This window comes from Rhinopithecus roxellana, chromosome 14 (genome assembly GCF_007565055.1).
Source record: "Rhinopithecus roxellana isolate Shanxi Qingling chromosome 14, ASM756505v1, whole genome shotgun sequence".
Lineage (NCBI taxonomy): Eukaryota > Metazoa > Chordata > Mammalia > Primates > Cercopithecidae > Rhinopithecus > Rhinopithecus roxellana.
In genome coordinates, this window is record NC_044562.1 from 78,240,111 (window position 1) to 78,254,437 (window position 14,327).

Sequence of the window (14,327 nt, forward strand, 5' to 3'; positions counted from 1 at the left end):
ATTAGATCATCTCTTTCCTCAAAATTACTATGCTCTTAGGTCTAGGTTTATTTTGATTGAATTTTTTTTAAGTTTTCTATTTGGTGTTGGGATTCATCTTTACCTGTTTACTCTAAAGTAATTAAAAATGATAAAAATTAAAACCAGGGTTATTGATAGTGGCAGGTGACAGACAAATTCCTAGGTAGACAGGGCCAGGTCCCTGGTGAAACCCAACCTTCAAACCACAGACAATTTAAAGCCTGAAAACCAGCTGCAGTTTCAGGTAGAGTCCATGACTGGAGTGAGAACTTCCTCGAAACCTTTTAGCCAATCAAATAGTGCTGCTTTTATCAGGTCCACACATGGACCATTCAGCACGCACTCCCCCATTCTGAGACCATAAAAACCACAGACTCAGTCACACAGGCAGCTACGTGTTTTCAGGCCCCCTGTCTTGTTGTTGAGATCTTTCCTGTCACTTGATAAAATTCTTCTCTGCCTTGCTCACTCTCTGGTGTCCACATACTTCATTATTCTTGGTTGTGGGACAAGAACCTACCCACCAAATGGCAGGAGCAAAAAGGGCTGTAACACACTCCTGGCTGGCTCACAGAACTGTGGGTAGTGGGAATGAAAAGAGTTGTGACATGCTCCCATTCACTGGACTATGGGAGTGAAGAGCTGCAACCCTTCTGGGGGCCCAGACCTCGGCACTCCCCAAGCAGAAGCTGTGACACTCCCTTGGGGCTCTGCGGTTGCTGATGTCTCTGAGTTTTTGGGTGCCACTGCATCCCTGTCATTTGAATGCTGGCACCCAGCCACAGAAGCTGCTTGCGGCACACCTAGCCCCACCACAGGCAGAGCTTAGAGCTGCAATGGTTGAGGGATCCAGACTAGGGAGCAAGCTTAGCATGGCCCACCAGCCAGCCTGGGTAGAGTGAGCCCAGTGGGCCCTAGCGAAGCCCAGGCAGAGGTGCCACCTAGTGAAGTGGCACCAAAAGAATCCTGTGTCATTATGACAAGAAAATAAAGTCTAAATAAGGTGGCAGTAAATTTCTGCAAAAGCAGAACTTAGCATCATTTCCCAATTTTCCTTGAAAATAAAATATTTATTGGTCTCTGATTAATAAAGTAATATATGTATCCTGAAAAAAAAAAATCCAAAGCAAGCCAGGTGCAGTGGCTCATGCGTGTAATCCCAACACTTTGGGAGGCCAAAGTGGGCGGATCACAAGGTCAAGAGATCGAGACCATACTGGCCAACATGGTGAAACCCTGTCTCTACTAAAAATATAAAAAATTAGCCGGGTGTGGTGGCGGGCACCTGTAGTCCCAGCTACTCAGGAGGCTGAGGCAGGGGAATCATTTGAACACGGGCCCTGGGAGGGGGAGGTTGCAGTGAGCCGAGATCACACCACTGCACTCCAGCCTGGAGACAGAGTGAGATTCCATCTCAAAAAAAAAAAAAAAAAGTCCAAAGCAATAAAGAACAAAGTGTGAAAATATGTGTGTGTGCACATACATGTATTTATACACATGCACATACACATATTGCTACAAAACAACCATAATTTCATTTTAAAGTCTCTGAAAATATATGGAAGCACGATCCTTATTACCTAACCCAAACTGCCTAACAGGCCTAACCTAGCCTTCCTAAATGGGATAGCTTGAATATTTAAAACATCACTTTACATTTATATTGACCTGTATTATATGCAGAGTGACCTATATGCAGAGTGAACTCTAACCTGGTGATTACTGCATGAAAGATCATTATCGGCCCTATTTTACAGATGAGGAAATTGAGTCTCAGGCCACTTAAGGGATTTGGCCAAGCTCACATTGCTCAGAAATGGCAGAATCAGGACCAAACCCCAGTTTTTCTGGTCTAGGATTCTTTCTGATCACACAATACCTCCCTGTTGGTCCATCGGCTCCTGTAGAAGCCACCAGAAACCTTCTTGTCAGTCTAGCATATTAAGGAACCAGACTCTACTCTGGCTCTTATCATCACTAGGTCAGTTCTTATTTATTCTGATTATGTATTCTGTCTTCCACTTATCTTACTAATTTCTTCCACTTCAATGGATTTATGGGCAAGAAAGAAGTTCTATTTGGAAATCTATCCATATAATCATCTCATATAGCTAACTAAAAATGTTTTACTTTATATTTTAAGCTTATATCTTATCTTTATTTAATTCAAGACACAGTAGATTTAAAAAGCTACAACAGGAGAAAGGAAACCCCATTTGATAATCCAGTCAGGAAACATCAAAAGGAACACAGAAATTTTAAAAAGACGTTAACAATGCTGCTGCTACTAAAGTTTATCTTGAAAGCCTTCAGATACTTATGAGTTCCAGTCCCTAAATGCAAAACACAGAAAAAAACTACCAAGTTTATAAGAAGTCATAGCAGATATGAATCAAATCCATCCTTACTTTACATTTTAAAAGTATCAGAATGAAATTTTATTACATATCTTTAAATGAAAGTAAAAGAGGGAGGCAAAAATCTTCATACAATATTCCCACCATAACAAAAGTATCCAAGAGTTAATACATTAAGTCCTCACTTAATGTTATCAATAGGTTCTTGGAAATTGTGACTTTAAGCAAATTATGTGGAACAAAACTAATTTAACCATAAGCTAACTGATATAAACAGGAGTTAAATTCCTATAGTATATTTCTGATTACAAAAACATCATCAGAACTTCTAAAGACCCAAAACATTTCTAATATGAAACACTGAAATGAATGCAGAGTATGCACACATTTGAGAAAGGTTATCAGAAACAAGATAAAAATTTACCCAGTTTTTAACAAAACAATGAGTACTGTGAGTAGTAGTGGTGATGGGTTAAATTAAGGAATAAGTGTTTGCAAAGTGAAAATTGTTAAAGAGTACTTCCTATCACCATGCAATTTAAAAACAATAACAAATATGCAGGTTCACTGAGCCCTTTCATACCACATGGTTATTATGCAGTTGTATAATTATCATATGCTTTATAAATTTTTACTTTATCATACACTTTGTAAATTTATAAATAAAAAAATATGTTTTCATTATTTCATTCATTTTCCAACATTCTAGTTCACAGTCTTAGGTGGCTGGAGCCTAATCCCGCAGCTCAGAGCACAAGGTAGGAACTGACCCTGGGCAGGACACCATCCCATGGCAGGACACACTCACATCCACACCCATACTCACTCATACCAGGACAATTTAGACATGCCAATTAACCTAATGTGCAGCACATCTTTGGGAAGTAGGAAGAACTGGAATACCCAGACAAAACCCATAAAGACATGGGGAGAACACACAAATTCCACACTGACAGTGGCCCCGGTAGGGAATTTTTTTTCTCATCAACATTATAACAAAACAATGTTGAAAGAAAAATCATTATTTAAGGACCTGCTGTACTCATCATTCCACTTAATTGAATGTATGTATCACACAATAAACAACATTTAAAACAAAGGTATCACATTTATTAACTGAAATGTTTATTAACAGATTTCCATTTCTTTCTATCCACATATTAATTTTTTTCTAATAAACTTTCAAATTTAACATCAGAATGCCATTTTGGTAAAAGACATATAAAATTCTGGAGGGAAATAACCAACCATCAACTTGGCAGACAAAAGTACTATTTTATAAAGAGTACTTACATCCTTAAAATAACGCTGTAATAATGAAAGCCTCACGTCATGAACGGCTGCACAGGTATCCCAAGGGTAAATCTGCTCCTCTTCAGTGATTGGCAACTTTTTTGGCTCAACATTGTCACGGCACTGCCCCAAAACTACATTAACAGATGAAAGCTCATTAATCAAAAATAATCAATGCCATAGATCTATAACTCCAAGAAAAGCTGAGTTATTTACCACAAGCAACTCAAATTTTTTCACTATTAGAAATTTTTAAAGACTCCTCAAAAAAGTGGTATTCTAGTTTTCTTCTACAGGCTAAATAAAGCTTCAAATATGCCAATATTTACTTTAAAAAATAACACTGAACTATGATTATAAACTCAAAATGGATGGATGGATGGATTGATGGGTTCCTAAATCTGTCCACTGAAAAAATCTAGATAACTCTCTAGTATTCACAAACTTTATTTCTAAATATACTATTTCTCACTAAAAGGAAGAAGAGATCCATGGAGAAACAGCTGAGTCCAGGGTTGGGGAAAAGTGCAAGGTGACCCCAGAAGGATGTGTGATTAAAAAGAGCAAGGAAGTGTTCAAACACTGAGGGAGCAGATTTATAAGGACCTGGAGTTCTGACTGGTAAAATTTGAGAAAAGTTGAGTATTAAAAAGAATAATAATAGTAATAGATAATACAATACGTTCACTGACCCAGGCAAGGAAAATGAAATAAAAGAGTAAAAGGGTGAGTAGAGTCTTAATGTATCATCCTATAGATTACCTACTACCTTACCTAAGTGATCAAACTTGATTGGCACCACCAATAATAGGACAAATTGACACAGTGGACCTCCTGATGTAATGCTATTCGAAGGAACATCACCTGTATAATACCCTTGCCAAAACTGTTTAACTTCAATCTAGTAACAAGGGAATAATCACACAAATCCAGATTCTGAGATATTCTATGGAACAACCAACCTGGACTCTGAAACTTTAAAAAGGGGCTAGAGAAACTGTTCTAAATTACAGGAGAATAACAAGAAATGACAATGAAAAACAATACGTGATCTTTTATTCGATTGTGAATCAAGAAATATCTGCTATAAAAATATTACTGACTCTGACCATAAAAAAAGATGTAAGTGGATATGTGTATAAGTTAATCAGCCTGATTAATGGTAAAGTGGCATATATGTTAATTAGCTTGACTTAATCATTCCACAATGTATACATATCAAAATATCATATTACATTTATGTACCCCATAAATATGTACAATTTTTATTTATCAAGTAAATAAGAAACACAAAAAACATTGCAGGGACAACTGAGAAAATCGGAATATAAACAATATTTGATGTTACTAATGTTACATTTCTTAGGAATGATAATGGTACCATAATTATGTAAAAGAATATCCTTGGGCTGGGTGTGGTGGCTCATGCCTGTAAACCCAGCACTTTGGGAGGCCAAGGTGGACAGATCACTTGAGGCCAGGAGTTCAAGACCAGCCTGGCCAACATGACAAAACCCCATCTCTAATAAAAATACAAAATTTAGCTGGGTATGGTGGTGCATGTCTGTGATCCCAGCTACTTGAGAGGCTGAGGCATGAGAATTGCTTGAGCCTGGGAAGCTGGGGTTGCAGTGAGCCGAGATCGCACCACTGCACTCCAGCCTGAGCAACAGAGAGGGACTCCGTCTCAAAATATATATAAGAAAAATTTTAAAAAGAGTATCCTTATTCTTAGGAGTTATATTCTAAAGTATTTACAGATAAAATACCATGATGTGTGCATCAGAAGAGTTGCTCTTTAAAAAGGGAATAATATTAGATGTATCACTGTGGGCCCTAAGTTTTGGAGGGATTTATAACAGCAACAGAAATAACAGACAAAAGGTGATAGATGCTACCAGCTAAAACATAATTACCATGATGCATAATCCTCTTAATATGCTACTGCATTCAATTTGCTAGAATTTTGTCGAGAATTTTTGCATGTATATTCATAAGGGATATTGGTCTACTGTTTCCCTGTGTTATCTTTATCTGGCTTTGGTATCAAAACTAGCCTCACAGAATGAGTTAGGAAGTGTTCACTCCTCTTTATTTTTTGGACAAGTTTGAGAAGCACTGGTGTTAATTCTTTAAATGACTGATATAATTCACCAGTGAAGCCATCCGGTCCTGTGCTTTTCCTTGTCAGATTTTTTAAAATTACTGAATCAATCTTTTTATGTGTTATAAATATGTTCAAATTTTTTATTACTTCTTGGGTCCATTTGGTAGTTTGTATATTTCTAGGAAATCATTTATTTAATCCATGTCATATAATTTTTTGGCATAAATTGGTCATAGTATTCTCCTATAATCCTTTTTATTTCCGTGAGGTCTGTAGTAAAGTCAACAATTTCATTTCCAATTTTAGTTATTTGAATCTTTTTTAATGTATGCATTTACAGCTGTAAATTTCCCCATTTTCACTGCATTCTAAAGGTTTGGGTATGTTGTATTTTCATTTTCCTTCACCTCAAAGTGTTTTCTAATTTCATTTGTAATTTCTTCTTTGGCCCATTGGTTGTTTAAGAGTATGTTGTTTTAGGTTGGGTGCGGTGGCTCACGCCTGTAATCCCAGCACTTTGGGAGGCCAAGGCGGCCGGAACACAAAGTCAGGAGATCGAGATCATCCTGGCTAACACGGTGAAACACCATCTCTACTAAAAATACAAAAAAATTAGCCAGGCATGGTGGCAGGCGCCTGTAGTTCCAGCTACTGGGGAGGCTGAGGCAGAAGAATGGTATGAACCCGGGAGGCAGAGCTTGCAGTGAGCCGAGACCATGCCACTGCACTCCAGCCTGGGTGACAGAGCGAGACTCCATCTCAAAAAAATAAAATAAAATAAAGAGTATGTTGTTTAATTTCCACATACTTGTGAATTTCCCAGGTTTCCTTTTGTTATTCATAGCTAGTTTCATTCCATTATGACCACAGACAATTTTTTGAATAATTTCAATCTTTTAAAATGTTATTGAGGCTTGTTTTGTGGCCTAACATATGGTCTACCTAGGATAATGTTCCATATACCATTGAGAAAAATATCTATTCCACTGTTCTTGGGTAGAGTGTTCTATGTAAGTCTGTTAGGTCTAGCTGTTTTATAGTGTTGCTCAAGTATTCAGTTGCCTTTCTGATCTTCTGTCTAGTTGTTCTATCAATTAAAGTCTCCAACTATTATTTTAGAAGTATCTATTTCTCCCTTCAGTTCTGTCCATTTTTGCTTCATACATTGGGGGCTCTGTTGTTTGGAGCATATATGTTTATAATATCTTCATGATGGATTGGCTGTTTATCAATACATAATCTCCTTCTTTGTCTCTTGTAACAATTCTTAACTTACAGTTTATTTTGTCTCATAGTATAACCACCCCAGCTCTTTTGGTTACTATTTGCATGGAATCTCTTCCCATCCTTTCACTTTCAACTTATTGTGTCTCTGGATCTAAAGTGAATCTCTTGCAGCATCACATTTTTAAAAATTCATTCTGTCAACCTCTGCCTTTTACCTGAGCAGTTTAATGCATTTATATTTTAAGTAATTACTAACTTCAAAAAAATTAATTAATTCATTTTGCTATTTTCTATTTCTTCTTTAATTGATTACTGCCTTCTTTTGTAATTAATTGGCTTTTCTGGTATAAAATTTTGATTCCCTTCTCTTTTGTGTGTGTGTGTGTGTGTGTGTGTGTGTGTGTGTGTGTGTAACTTTTTTTAATAGTGTTTACCCTGGGGATTAGAATTAACATCTTCACTTTGTAACAATCAAATTTAAATATCTACTTTATTTCAGAAGTATACAAAAACTGCTCCATCCCCCTTCCCTTTATGTTTTTATCTCAATGCCTACACTCTTCCACAAACAAGAACGTTATTATTTGGTTTACAAATCTAGATATGCAGTTCTATCCAGATTTGCTTTCTTTTCATTATACATATTTTTGAAGTGCTATCACGACTAACTTTGCACTTTCTGAATCTTTGCAACTTTAGACTTTCTGAATCTTTGCAAAGAATGTAGGGTTTACTAAAAGGAAAAGACTATATAATATTGTATTCTTCTCCTATGGAGAACTGAAGCTCCCCAGATCAGTAATGCTTACAGGCATTCTGAGCAATAGTGAGACGGCACATAAATTAATATCTTTCCATGTAGATAAATGTACTTAAAGGCCCTTAATTTGAGCAGTGTTTTGAAGGGTTTCTAATCAAAAGTCTATAATTTAGCACAAATCAAATATAAAAATAAAGAGATAAAAGCATGAGACTTTTAATACATGGTTTGAAGAACATGGCAATAAAGTATCAGTGAACACTAAAAAGATCTAGAACAATAAGCACACCTAGCATCCAGACTTTTGTCTCTAAATACCATTTCCCACTAAAAAGAAACTAATGCTTCTTTGAGAGACTGCTGATTTCAGGGCAGGAAATGTATAAGATAAATGTATTGTAACTAGCCACACCAAAAAATGTAGAAAGACCCAAGGCTACTCTAGGCTTGTGTCAAAAGAACTCAGGAGACAACTCGAATAAGATCTCAGTGAACAAAGATGGAAGAACATGAGCATCAACAAGAAAGTAACTACAGAGTTATGAACAGAGTTCATAATGATTAAAAACAGAGTTCATCAATGATACCTAAAAGTACTAATTATCTTTAGAAAATGATTTTTAAACCCCACTATCTCAATATTTTGAGCACCTGTAAATAAAAGGAAAGAATACTGTGTCTACCCTGCCTTTCCTGCGCAATCTGTATCTCAGAGTAACAAAAAAAGAGGTGACGAAGTAAAATTTCTTTTATGGAAGTATATGTCAACTAATAAACAACAACCAAAAAAAAACATGAAAGAGATTTGAAATCTCTGATCACCTGATGGATTTAGGCAGTAATCATCATTTGCTACTAATCTCACAGGGAGAAAACAGAGGGAACAGAGGAATATGTTAAACAACACAGCAACATTCAGAAAAATCCAAATTGGTTTTCAATGATCCAATTTCTTTAAAAAAGTAAAATGATGGGAGGAGGGGGTAAAGATAGAGGGAGAGTGGATCTATTAATTAAAAGACCACAAAGGAACACTACAACTATATATAAATTAAGCAAAATAAATAAATAAATAGAGACAATGGGGAAATTTTAAACACTGACTGGATGTTTGATGATATTAGAGAATGTATTTAGGACTGACTGTGGTTATGTTTAAAAAACAAGACCTTTCTTTTTAACAGAAACACTGAAAGTTTTACAGATGAAATTATACAATGTCTGAAATCTGCTTCGAAATAATTCTAATAAGGAGGGAACAAATGAAATAAGATTAGCCAGAAATTAATCACTGTTGAAGATAAATGGGGACATGTGGGTTCACTTTGCACATCTCTTTAGTATACTGTTAAAAATTTTCCATATTCAAATCTAAAAAGAAAAGAGAAGAAATGAATCAAAATAAATAAGCCCAGAGAAAAAAGGGAGAAAGTATCAATGGGTGGATAAGGCTCAGATGGTAAAGAAGGAAACAACTACACAATTCACCTGGTATACTAAAATCATTCCTGAGATTTAATACTCTTTAATGTCAGTTTCTTTTTTTTTTTTTTTTTTTTTTAATTTTTTTTTAAGATAGGGTCTTACTCCATTACCCAGGCTAGAGTGCAGTGGTGCAATCTCAGCTCACTGCAGCCTCGACCTCTTGGGCTCAGGCAATCCTCCCACCTTGGCCTCCTGAGTAGCTGGGACCACAGGTGCACGTCACCACACCTGTTTAATTTTACTTTTTGTAGAGACAGGGTCTTACTGTGTTCCCCAGGCTGGTCTTGAACTCCTAGACTCAAGCAATCCTCCAGCCTTGGCTTCCCAAAGTGCTGGAATTACAGGTGTGAACCACTGTGTCCTGGCAATATTAGTTTCTTATTTTTTTTTCCTTCTATCTCTAAGGGATAAGGAAGCTACAGTATAGTGGAATTGTCTAATATCTATTTGTCTAGCTAGTATACACAACTGTTTAAAAGAGACTTTAAAAACTAACAGACCAAATAAACTTAAAAATATAAAATAATGAACAAATAAAAGCTTAAAACAAAAACATAAGTTTCATTGGAGCAGGGATTTTGTTTTGTTTCTTACTAGAACAGTGCCTGGCACCTAGGTGCTCAATAAATATCTATGAAATAAATTAATAAATAAAACAAATCATTAAGTTGATAACTATATAGTATTTAGTCAAAAAGTTTAAAGTCAATTGGCAATAATCTAATAAACTGCTTTCCTAAGAGTAGTAGAAAGGAAAAGAAGCTGTAAAAGTAGTTAATACTTCTACACATTTCCCTTTCAGTAAGCATTTCTGATTTTGACAGCTCTACTTCAATGTCCCACTAAATCAGGGTTTCCCAAATGAATTCATTTTAGGCAAGAAGAGTAACAGAATAAACGAATTTACTAGGCACCATATTGGATTCTTTTTGCTTATATTACATTACTTAACCAACACAAAAATCTTCTAAAGTCAAGAAAATAAGATATTAGGCCACAGTAAGTAAAGCAATACCATATTTGAATTCAGGGGAGTTTATAATATCTAACTCTTTCCACCTTACCATACAAATTCAGAGAGTTAACAACCTAGGAAAATATCCTCTGGAGAAATATATAAGAAGTTTATTTTCTCTTTATTTTACACATACTCCTGTTGGAAAAGGATTAAATTCATTGCAACTAGATTGTGTAAGAATTATCACTACCCTCAAAAATACTTCATTACAGAAGACAATGGACACCATTCAGATGAATCCTTCAAACTTTTAAAATTATACATTTATAATTTATAATAAAATTACATAGTTTAAAACTACAGACTGGTAAACATACCATTTCACAGACTGAACAAATAAAGGCAGAGCTGTCTAAATATGCCTTGTGTAATTAAAAACTAACAATATTTATGGGCTAAGGAGTTTTCCAGATCTTAGAACAATTTTTTTTTTTTGGAGACAAGAGTCTCACTCTGTCACCCAGGCTGGAGTGCAGTGGTACAATCTCAGCTCACTGCAACCTCCACCTCCCGGGTTCCAACAATTCTCCTGCCTCAGCCTCCCGAGTAGCTGGGATTACAGGTACCTGCCACCACACCCGCCAATATTTTATATTTTTTTAGTAGAGACGGGGTTTCGCCATGTTGGCCAGGCTAGTATTGAACTCCTGACCTCAGGTGATCTGCCCACTTCAGCCTCCCAAAGTGCTGGGATTATAGACGTGAGGCACCACACCCGGCCAGAACAATTATAATTACCAAGAAAGCTGAATGCAGTTATTGGACACCTAGCATTTAAAGAAAAAAATTGTGTAACCATAGAGCAAGATCTTTGTTAAGAGTTTCTTCTAACACTCATGTCCAGGAAAGTAAGATATAACCAGATAAAGAATCTTTGCTATTCGGATCTAAATCGATCCTTGCTATGAAGGATCTAAACTGACCCTTGCCTAGTTATAAGTAAACAAAGATATCATTTTCATTTAATACAGATATTTATGAATCTGTTGTATATACTTCGGCTCTAAAATGTTCCCATGAAAAAATTACTTTGACTTTACCTGAGGATGCTTGTAACAGTACAACTAATCCAGTAGGTCGGTCTTCAGAGGAGGGGCCACTCTGTCCACAAATAACACAGTCATATACTGCCTCGGAAACCTGTGGTTCTGCCGTGGTGATCTCCATAGGTATATCATTCTCAGGAGAATCTGAGGGAAAAAAGTTACATCTCTTTAATTCCTTAGGAGGAAAATCTCTCTTCAATGAAAGTGTGAGGGAAAAATCAAGTTCAAACAATTTTTAGCTTCAATACCAATAAAGTATATAGTAATAACACTGTGGAAAAAATTACCTTACTCAAATAAAATATTTAGACAGATAAAATAACGCAAAGACTTTAATAATGAAAGATTTAAACTAAAATATGGTTAAATATACTTCTAATGTTGTATCATTCAAATATAAAATAGATACAGAAAACACAGAGGCAAAGATATTTGTATCAAAAGATAAATATTTTAAAATAACATGTTACAGAAAGAAGGGAGATGTTCGTTTTAATCTTCCTTGAGGCACCTAAGGGGATATTCACAACAACATGACAGCTCTTGGGAAAATATGGTAGTATTTACTAGAATATAAAACAGAAAAAAACTATTTCTTTCTCACTCTCAATTCTAGTGATTGTATCTCAGAAATAGTAGCTATCAATATGTTTATGTAGAGAAATCATAAAGATATGACCATATTATATAAGAATAAAGCAGAACTCATTGAAAATAGCAATAATCCTCTGGTGATATAATGTTATTAATAGCAAAAAATAAAATATTGAGCTAATAATTATTTACAGATAAAGACACTTATATTCATGAAGATAAGTGATGCTGCCACTGGTGACAAAGAAATGGGTGGAAGAGACTGGGAAGAACTGGGAAGCAGAAATTGCTTTATGAAATGTTTAAAAGATGGAGGCACATCTAAGTAAATATGTAAAAACATACATCAGAAATAAGAAAAGAAAAATGTCAAGTTCAGATATTTTAAAATAAGAATTCATGCAGCTATACATACCTCTGATATTTATGAAGAATGACTGAGAGGAAAAGGGACAGTAACCTAAAATAGAACTTTGGGTAATGCCTAGTATTAACGGAAATAAAAAGATGCCACCAAAGAAATTAGCAAAAAACAGAAACAATAACAGTGCCTGAACAGAATCAAACCAAAAAGCACAATGTCTATGAAAATACATTAGTAGGTCAAAACGAAAAGAAGATTTCAAAAGAAAAAAGTACCAGAGGCCATTAAGAATTGATATAAGGCCAGGCACCGTAGCTCATGCCTGTAATCCCAGCACTTTGGGAGGCTGAGGCGGGCGGATCACCTGAGGTCAGGAGTTTGAGACCAAGCCTGATCAACATGGTGAAACCCCATTTCTACTAAAAATACAAAAAATTAGCCAGGTGTGGTGGCAGGCACCTGTAATCCTGGCTACTTGGAAGGCTAAGGCAGGAGAATCACTTGAACCCAGGAGGCGGAGGCTGCAGTTAGCTGAGATCACACCACTGCACTCCAGCCTGGGCAACGAGAGTGAAACTATGTCTCAGAAAAAAAAAAAAGGAAGGAAAGGGAAAGGGAAGGAAAGGAAAGGAAGAAAAGGAAGAAGAAAAGAAAAGAAAAAGAAAAGAGTTGATATGAGATTACTTCGGGTTTTAGGGAGAAAAGAGAAGAGAAAACCATACAGAAAAAAAGAAATGTGTCTGTTCTTAAGTGCAAAGGAGAACACAGAGATACCTGACAAAGTACAGTGAAATAATTCGGTCTCATGTTAAATGCCAAAGAAATACAATTTCATTAACCCTACCTCATACACAAAGATCTTTTTTTTTTTAAATAAGTCTTGGTACAATCGACTTGAAAACCTCCAGGAAACCCTGATGCCAACACACATTATCCAAGATTTTGCTAAGTCATCTTTTCTAGTTTTTAAAACAAACTTCAATGACAATCTTCAATGGTGATACAGTACCAATGGCATGAAAATAAAATAGGTGACCTCATTTTTACGGAGAGTACTTTTTATTTGAAGTCTGACTTTAAAAATTACAGACACCAATGTCCCTTTTTTTCTTCAAGAAACTAAGATCACGGTTTATTTCTGAAAAGAGGAGGAAAAGTCACAGCTTTTTATATCCTATGTTGAATTAAAATGTTATTGGTAATATATGGTTGATTCTATCATTCCAGTACCAAATTTTGACATTTTTAGTAAGATTTAAAAAGGATCTGTATCCAAATTAAATGCTGTATTTAAATGTGATTATTGTTTCTCACTTATCCGTGAGATACGAAAAAATAAAAAACCTATTCTGAAAGAAGTCAGGCCCCAAAAAAGTACATATTGTGTGTAAATGGTTAAAGAACAAAAGCATGAAAAACTAATATAGAGAGTCATGAGAAACGACACTGGTTACTCCTGAAGAAGCAGTGACAGAAAGAAACTATGAAGGGAGCTTATGGGATGCTGGTAATTTTTACTTCTCAATTTGGATGCTGGTTTCTCAATCAGGATTCGGTTACACGGTTACAATCTGTTTGTTAAAACTCAAAGAGCTCTAAAGTCCTGAAACACGCATTATGAGTATATTTCAATAAAAAGGTTTCTTTTAAAAACCCCTACTCTAAATGAGTAACTTGGTATATTCTGTAACAAGTATTATAATAAAGGTACTTAATGCACACATCAATATCTGCACATATTTTCCACACCAAAAAAAATCTAAATGATGTATCATGCAAATTGATGCAATGAAGAGATTACAATGATTTACAATCTAGGTAAACTAAATGAATAAAATATGCAAAACTGAGAGAGTAATAGTAAAAAATGACAAATCCAAGTGTTATTAGAGACTAATAATGAAAATAGTCTTGCTACCAAATAACCCTGGAATTCTTAAGTTCTACTTTCACTTTCAATTCAATTCAAATCAAAAGGGTTTCTGTATAAAATTCACACTTGCCCTTTTAGAACAGAAGTACTACTTAAATTACCATACTTGATATTATTACAAT

The 14,327-nt window shown here is 35.4% G+C and overlaps 1 protein-coding gene across 7 annotated transcripts in view; it reads right to left on the reverse strand.

Moving 5' to 3' along the window:
• UBR3 (ubiquitin protein ligase E3 component n-recognin 3) overlaps nucleotides 1-14,327 on the reverse strand; it is a 282,358-nt gene that overhangs the window by 112,416 nt on the left and 155,615 nt on the right. For all 7 annotated transcript variants that reach the window (XM_030916531.1, XM_030916525.1, XM_030916526.1 and 4 more), the window contains 2 exons: nucleotides 11,309-11,458; nucleotides 3,672-3,805 (listed from right to left, as the gene is read on the reverse strand). In XM_030916531.1, coding sequence (XP_030772391.1) covers nucleotides 3,672-3,805; nucleotides 11,309-11,458 — 284 coding nt within the window. The remainder of the gene's footprint in view (nucleotides 1-3,671; nucleotides 3,806-11,308; nucleotides 11,459-14,327) is intronic.